Raw genomic sequence first — 8308 nt, 5'->3', positions numbered from 1 at the left:
GACTAGCTACTTTCCCTTAAAACAACTATTCCTCTACAATATCTCACTGACATCTCTAAAATAGCAACTTGCAAATGATTTAACATTTGAATATTTCATACATTCATTGAGGACCTTAAAGCATTAAAGTCTGACTATTTTTTTGGCATTGTAGTTCCATACCATGTTTAAGTGCATTATTGTAATATACACTTGTAAAAATTTAAAAAGAAAAATATATATCGTATTATTCTCTCTCTCTCTCTCTCTCTCTCTTTCTCAGTACTGTATGTCAGTGTAACACAAACTAAACTATTGTTACTCTGGTAGTTTAGTAACGAGCCTTGTGACACATATGACAACGGCAGGCCTGTGCTGTTAGGATCTCAATGTTGTCATGGCGATGACCTTCAGGACATTCCACATGAACTTTGACCTGAGGGAAGACAGAAGGAATCTGGTATCATATAGATATAGATATGATCAGTATTATTAATGGATTTTAATGGCTGTAGGTCTGTAACTGTAAGGTAATATTATGATGCTGACCCTAAATATTTCTGACAGCAGAACATTCATTATGGCAATTGCTACTTTCACTTCAGTCTATGTGGTGTTCCAGTACCTTGATGGCTTTACTGATGGTGCAGCAACGTGAAACAGAGGTGATGTTATGAGTGAAGTTAGATGCCAGCAGGACAGAGTAGCGGGAGGGAAATGCACTCGAGTCACAGTAACCCACACAGGCGTGCACCACACGGGCTCCTTGACATGTCTCACTCCGGTCACTCCTGATAGTCATATTAATTGCTGAGGAAGTGGGAACAGAGGAAGGGAGAAAAGGAGAATGAATATGTTTGAAATGAGGACCTTCTCTCTGATTTTGTCTTTTAGAGTGTTTGGGTGAGCAAGTAGCTCTTGATCTCTAGTAGCAATGAAGGCAAAGATTTCACCAGCCATCCATTCATAAGTCAGTTATGTCCCTTGGATAAAATGTCAAGATTATACAGGGTCGTAGCTCCGGGCCATCACTTCACAGCTCCAGAGCTGCCATTCACATTGTGTCTCTTTTACTCTCAGGACAGATGCATGGCTTTGTGTGTGTGTATGTACAGCGTACAGCTTTATGTCACACTGAAAAAATGAGAAAAAAATCCAACTTTGGGCGGCACGGTGGTGTAGTGGTTAGCACTGTCGCCTCACAGCAAGAAGGTCCGGGTTCGAGCCCCGTGGCCGGCGAGGGCCTTTCTGTGCGGAGTTTGCATGTTGTCCGCGTGTCCGCGTGGGTTTCCTCCGGGTGCTCCGGTTTCCCCCACAGTCCAAAGACATGCAGGTTAGGTTAACTGGTGACTCTAAATTGAGCGTAGGTGTGAATGTGAGTGTGAATGGTTGTCTGTGTCTAATATGTCAGCCCTGTGATGACCTGGCGACTTGTCCAGGGTGTACCCCGCCTTTCGCCTGTAGTCAGATATAAGGAGATGAGATGAGATGAGATGAGATGAGATGAGATGAAATCCAACCTTTATGTGGCAGCAGGGGCATGGCCTAGTGTCAGTTTGTGAATGGAGGGCGGGGCCAGGGAGGGTGAGTAGCAAACTCAGTGCATCTGTGGTTAATTAATGTTGCGTGTCTGTGTTGTTGCAGTGACAGAGGATAGAAAAAAGGGAGAGAGCAGAGAGAAGGAAGCTCTCCCAACCAGAACACATGTGTTGCGTATGTAACTGGGTGTGAGCAGCAAGTGAGTAAAGCTGAAAAGCAGCAAAATAAGGAAAATAAAGTGTGTGTGTGTGAACATTAGCTCCCTCCTGCCGTGCTTCTGTACTCCACCCCCATCAGGGACATATTACAGTGGTGCTGAAACCCGGGAGTACAGAAGGGAACCCCCACATGGAGTCCTCCCCATTCAAGGAGCTCATCCATGCCCTTGCTACTGCCCAGCAGAGCCAGCATCAAGCGCTGACTGCCCTCCGGAAGGAGCAAGAGCAATGCTTTGAAGCCTTGATGTTGGCCCAGCAGGAAGATCGCCAGGCATTCCAGCATCTGCTCGCATCAGCAGGGGCTTCGACCACCACCACAGCGGACCCTCCTCACGTCACCTTCATTAAGATGGGCCCGCATGATGATCTGGAAGCTTTCCTCGCTCTCTTTGAGCAAGTAGCCAAGTCGTGGGGGTGGCTGCTTGAGCAGCACGCAGCATGCCTCCTCCCACTCCTGACTGGCGAGGTGCAGCTTGTAGCGCAGCAGCTCCCTGCTGACAGTCGGCTCGTGTACACCAACCTAAGGAAAGTCATCTTGCAGCATGTCGGCTGCTCCCCGGAACAACATTGCCAGCGCTTCTGGATGCTGGCACTGGAGGAGGTCAGCCGGCCGTTTGCATTTGGCCAGCAACTCCGGGATGCCTGCCAGTGGTGGCTGAGGGTGGACAACTGCGACACTGACAGGATCATCGATCTGGTGGCACTGGAACAGTTCATCTCTTGACTTCCGGAAGGAATGGCAGAATGGGTCCAGTGTCATTGCCCAGCATCACTAGAATGAGCCACTGAGTTGGCGGAGGACCATCTGGCGGCAGTTCCGATGGCAGGTGGATGAGACGCCTCCCCTCGTTTCTTTTCTCTATCTCCTTCCCCCCCTTCTCACTCTCTCTTCCCCGCCTCATTCCCCCACCACGGAGGTGGGGGCCGGCCCCTCCCCAGCTGGCCCGTCACACCCGTGGTGTCCTCCCATCTCCCTCTTCCATGTCTGCATCTTCTTCCCCACAGGTGAGTGATTCCCATAACGCTGGTGCAGAGGGAATGTCTGGGCCGGTGTGCTGGCGAGACGGGGAGCCGGAGCATCTCCAGAGTCAGGGCTCTGTGATGGAGGTGGGAGCTGCAATCTGGATCCCTGATGCACCAGAGACCGCCCCCGATCGGGTAAGAATGTGTCGCATACTGGTAAATGTGCAAGGGGATACATATCACGCGTTGGTGGATTCCGATTGTAATCAGACCTGAATTCACCAAAGCCTGGTGCAAGGTGAGGCATTGGGGAGGGCACAAGCAGTGAGGGCGTTGTGTGTGCATGGGGATGTTCATAATTATCCTCTAGTGTCTGTCCATATTCTATTCCTGGGCCAAAAGCATAGAATAAAGGCGGCTGTTGATCCTCGTCTCGTCCACTTGCTGATTTTGGGAACTGATTGGCTAGGGTTTTGAACCTTAATGGAACACGTAGTAGGGAGTGGGTCCTGCAGTAAAATCTCACAGGGGGATCCCGGTGTGGCATTGACTGGGGAAGCTGTCACAGAGCCGGCCACGTCATCACTGCGTCAGGGCAATACGAGGAGTGAGGAGCAGCTCACCCTTCCTCCTGCTCTCAGGGATTCCCTTGAGGATTTCCCTTTAGAGCAGTCATGAGATGAGACTCTGTGGCATGCGTTTGACCAAGTGAGAGTAATCAATGGTCAAACTCTCCAGCCAAATACGGCACTCGCCTTCCGGTACTTCACAATTATTAAAGATAAACTGTATCGAGTGATGCAGGACACTCAAACCGATGAACAAATAACCCAGTTGTTAATCCCTAAGAGGCATAGGGAACTCGTGTTCCATGTGGCTCACTTTAATCCCATGGCTGGACCCTTAGGGCAGGATAAAACACTAGCCTGAATAATGGCCTGGTTCTATTGGCCAGGGATTCACGGGGACGTTCATCGGTGGTGTGTGGCTTGCCGCAAATGCCAATTAGTAAATCCTGAGGCCACTCCAAAAGCACCTTTGTGCCCTCTTCCTCTAATTGAGACCCCCTTTGAAAGAATTGGTATGGATCTCGTCGGGTCATTAGATCAGTCAGCACGAGGATATCACTTTATTTTAGTTCTGGTGGATTATGCAATGCGATATCCGGAAGTGGTGCCTCTCCACAATATCTCAGCATGCAGTATTATCTCCTGGGTTGAGATTCCGAAAGAAATCCTGACAGACCAAGGCACTTCATTTATGTCACACACACTGCATGAACTGTATGTGTTGTTGGGAATGAAATCGATCCACACCAGTGTTTATCACCCACAAATGGATGGTTTAGTAGAGAGGTTTAATCAAACACTTAAAAATTTAATTCGAAAGTTTATAAGTGAAGATGCACGTAATTGGGACAAATGGCTTGAGCCCCTGCTATTTGCAGTACGAGAGGTCCCACAAGCCTCCACGGGATTTTCCCCATTTGAATTATTATATGGGCGAAAGCCACGTGGCATCTTGGATGTGCTGTGGGAAAATTGGGAGGAGGGACCTTCACCTAGTAAGAATGAAATTCAATATGTTCTCGACCTGCGTGCAAAGCTCCACACCCTCACACACTTAACCCAGGAGAATTTGTGGCAGGCACAAGAACGTCAAGCCCGGCTGTATGACAGGGGCACGCACCTTAGAGAGTTCACTCCGGGAGACAAAGTACTTGTGTTATTGCCCACGTCAAGTTCCAAATTAGTCACCAAGTAGCAAGGGCCCTTTGAGATCACATGGTGAGTCGGGGATGTTGACTATAAGGTGAGGCGAACAGATAGGGGCAGGGCTCTACAAATATACCACCTCAACCTATTAAAATGTTGGAATGAGGGGGTCCCTGTGGCATTGGTGTCGGTAGTTCTGGAGAAGGTGGAGCTGGGGCCAGAGGTATAAACAACCAAAACCACAACCCGAACAGCTCCGGTCCCTTGTGGAGACCACCTTTCACCAGCCCAACTCACAGAGGTGGCCAAGTTGCAGGAGGAATTTTCTGACATGTTCTTGCCCCTTCCCGGTCACATCCACCTCATAGAACACCACATTGAGATGCCCTCGGGGGTGGTGGTGCGTAGCTGCCCTTACCACTTACCCAAACACAAAAAAAGGTGATTCAGGACGAACTCAAGGCCATGCTTGGCATGGGCATAATCGAGGAGTCACACAGTAACTGGAGCAGCCCAGTGGTCCTGGTACCCAAAGCCGACAGGTTGGTCCAGTTCTGTGTGGACTATAGAAGAGTTAACACAGTGTCTAAATTTGACATGTACCCAATGCCTCGCATTGATGAGTTGCTCAGTCGGTTAGGTGCGGCTTGCTTTTATTCGACACTGGATTTGACGAAGGGATACTGGCAAATCCCCTTGACTCCTCTATCCCGAGAGAAAACAGCTTTTTCCACACCGTTTGGATAACACCAGTTTGTCACGCTTCCTTTTGGGTTGTTTGGGGCTTCTGCTACATTCCAGTGGCTCATGGACAAGATCATCATTTACAGCAGTGACTGGCCACAGCACATAGAACACCTTAGGGCTGTCCTAAAGTCACTGAGGCGGGCGGGTCTCACAGCTAATCCGAAAAAGTGTGCAATTGGGCAAGTGGAAGTACAGTATCTGGGTTTCCACTTGGGTCATGGGCAGGTGCATCCCCAAATTGACAAGACTGCAGCGATTGCGGCCTGCCCGAGGCCTAAGACCAAAAAGGAGGTGAGACAGTTCCTGGGGCTGGCTGGCTACTATTGTAGGTTCATACCTAATTATTCAGACATCACCAGCCCGCTGACTGATCTCACTAAAAAGGGAGCGCCAGATCTGGTCCAGTGGACGGAGCAGTGCCAACAGGCTTTCACCAGGGTAAAAGCTGCACTGTGTGGGGGGCCACTCTTACACTCCCCTGACTTTTCTCTCCTCTTTATTTTGCAGACAGACACATCGGACAGAGGGCTGGGGGCTGTTTTGTCCCAGTGGAGGGTGAGAAACACCCCATGCTGTACATCAGCTGCAAGCTCTCGATGCGTGAGAGTAAGTACAGCACCACCAAGAAGGAGTGCTTGGCCATCAAGTGGGCAGTCCTCACCCTCCGGTACTACCTGCTGGGGTGCCCTTTCACCCTCTGTTCAGACCACATGCCCCTCCAGTGGCATGAAAGATGCCAATGTGCAGATCACCCGTTGGTATCTAACCCTTTAGCCATTTAAATTTGAGGTGGTTCACAGGCCGGGGGCGCAGATGGTAGTGGTAGACTTCCTGTCCTGTTGGGGGGGGGGGGTGTCCGCTGCAGGTCGGACGGCTCCCCAGCCTGAGTCGGGCGGTGGGGGTATGTGGCAGCAGGGGCATGGCCTAGCGTCAGTTTGTGAATGGAGGGCGGGGCCAGGGAAGGCAAGTGCCAAAGTCAATGCACCTGTGGCTAATTAATGTTGTGTGTCTGTGTTGTTGGAGTGACAGGGGATAGAAAAGGAGGGAGAGAGCAGAGAAAAGGAAACTCTCCCGACCAGAACATGTGTGTGTGTGTGTGTGTGTGCTGCGTATGTGACTGGGTGTAAGCAGCAAGTGAGTAAAGCTGAAAAGCACCAAAATAAGGAAAATAAAGTGTGCGTGTGAACATCAGCTCCTGCCTGCCGTACTTCTGTACTCCACCCCCATCAGGGACATATTACACTTTGATTGAAATACATTTATTCAGAGAAAAACAAATCCCTCATCAAGAAAGAATTATTTTCAAGAATTAATTAATTATTTTCAACACATGAATTATTTTCACATCAATTAACACATAAATTAATTACTTTCAACACACATGTCACTATTATTAGCACCCCTGGAAATGATAGTGAACACAATGTAACTGAAGCATGTTTGCCATTTAAATTTTACGTTTCTGAGTTGATTGGAGCATGTAGGAACTTTCAAGCTGTAATCCATGACAAACTTGCCTGGAAGAGGATGCGAGTTTATTTTGCTCCCATGTACAGTGAGGAGGATAAGAGAAGCAAAAAAAAAAATAAAATTTCCCCAAGGATCACTGTTGGTGAATTACAAGAAAAAAGTAAAATCTTGGGGTTTTCAAGTCTACAAAACCAACATCAGACTCCACCTCCATGCCAACAGATTATTTGGAAGCTATGCCAGATACAAGCCTTTTCTGTCAGTTAACTACAAACATAAGCGCCTGAAGTTTGTGAAATGCTACAACAACTTTGATTGGAACCGTATTCTCTGGTCTGATGTAACAAAACTGGAGCTTTTTGGTAATAAACACTGAAGGTGGGTTTGGTGTAAAAAGAAGGATGGCTATAATGAAAAGAGCCCGATACCAACTGTAAAATATGATGGAAGTTCTGTGATGTTTTGGGGCTGTTCTTCCTCCAAAGTCCCTGGAAACCTTGTTAGGGTACACAGTATCATGGACTCCATGAAATACCAGGACATTTTAAATCAACATCTGACTACCTCTGGCAGGAAACTAAAACTGGGTTGTCATTGGATCTTCCAGCAGGACAATGATCCAAAGCATTTGTCCAAATCAACACAAAAACGGTTTGCTGAGCACAGACTCAAACTTCTGCCCTGGCACAAGAGAAGGTCGAGGACCCTGGATGATCAGAAGAGACTGTGTAAAGAGGAACGGTCTCAGATGCCCTGCTCTGTATCTCCAACCTTATAACATGTTATAGAAGAGACTCAGTGTTGTTTTACTGGCAAAGGGAGGTTGTAGAAAGTATTAAATGCAGGGGTGCCAGTAATCGTGGCACATGTGTTTTTGTTGAAAATAATTATTTTTTGATGAGGAATTTGTTTTTCTTTGAATAAATTCATTTCAATTAAAGGATGGATTTTTCTCATTTTTTCAGTGTGAGATGAAGCGACTTCACCAAAAGGTGGATTTTTTTTAATGCTTTTTACTTATCTTTACAAGGGGTACCAATATTTGTGGCAGGCACTGTATGCATGCGTGTATGTGTGCGCTCACGGTAGAGGTGGCAGCCTGGGCCCAGTTCATTAAAGCTCCAGCTAAATGGAGTCAACAGCAGCAGCAGCACTACAGGTAGCACGAGCACAAGATCGGAAGTCACACGCTGAGCCATGGGGATGGAGTCCTGCACGGGACAAAAGGCCACAGCTTAAAATATTCATCCATGTTCTGATCTGTTTAATTGGTTAATTCTTCTATACATTAATTTTATTTTTACATATAAAAAGTATATCATTAAATCTCTCTTGTCTCATATTTTCATGGTCAGTGAATAGAAAACAGTGACATTCATGCTTTATTTAGAATCGACTTTTGAACTATAAAAAAAGTTACTTTTGCATAGAACTTCCTTTCATGTACAGTACTGTGTAAAAGTCTTCAGCACCTTTTTTTTTTGGTAAAAACTGGGTGGTGTAGTGGTTAGCACTGTCTCACAGCAAGAAGGTTCTGGGTTCGAGCCCAGTGGCTGATGGGGGGGCCTTACTGTGCGGAGTTTGTATGTTCTCCCCATGTCCGCGTGGGTTTCCTCCAGGTGCTCCGGTTTCCCCCACAGTCCAAAGACATGCAGGTTAGGTTAATATGGGACGGCC

The 8308-nt window shown here is 47.6% G+C and overlaps 1 protein-coding gene across 1 annotated transcript; it reads right to left on the bottom strand.

The window, feature by feature from the left end:
- Window positions 1-310: 310 nt before the first annotated feature.
- On the bottom strand, window positions 311-7830 carry gpha2 (glycoprotein hormone subunit alpha 2). Its single transcript, XM_060924241.1, has 3 exons — window positions 7716-7830; window positions 605-789; window positions 311-415 (listed from the first exon to the last, which is right to left on the bottom strand). The coding sequence occupies exons 1-3, from the start codon at window positions 7828-7830 to the stop codon at window positions 311-313; spliced, it is 405 nt and encodes a 134-aa protein (XP_060780224.1).
- Window positions 7831-8308: the final 478 nt, after the last annotated feature.

Source organism: Neoarius graeffei, chromosome 1 (assembly GCF_027579695.1).
Source record: "Neoarius graeffei isolate fNeoGra1 chromosome 1, fNeoGra1.pri, whole genome shotgun sequence".
Classification (NCBI taxonomy): domain Eukaryota; kingdom Metazoa; phylum Chordata; class Actinopteri; order Siluriformes; family Ariidae; genus Neoarius; species Neoarius graeffei.
The sequence above is the reverse complement of the archived record's forward strand: the minus strand, read 5'-3'. Positions and strand labels throughout refer to the sequence as shown.

What these genes read in the sequence shown, in the direction of transcription:
- gpha2 (XM_060924241.1), bottom strand. Translation starts at nt 7,830, where the DNA reads ATGGCTCAGCGTGTGACTTCCGATCTTGTGCTCGTGCTACCTGTAGTG. An exon ending in CCCAGGCTGCCACCTCTACC is followed by an intron (nt 790 to 7,715) that starts GTGAGCGCACAC and finishes CCACTTCCTCAG; the next exon opens with CAATTAATATGACTATCAGG. An exon ending in CCATCAGTAAAGCCATCAAG is followed by an intron (nt 416 to 604) that starts GTACTGGAACAC and finishes GTCTTCCCTCAG; the next exon opens with GTCAAAGTTCATGTGGAATG.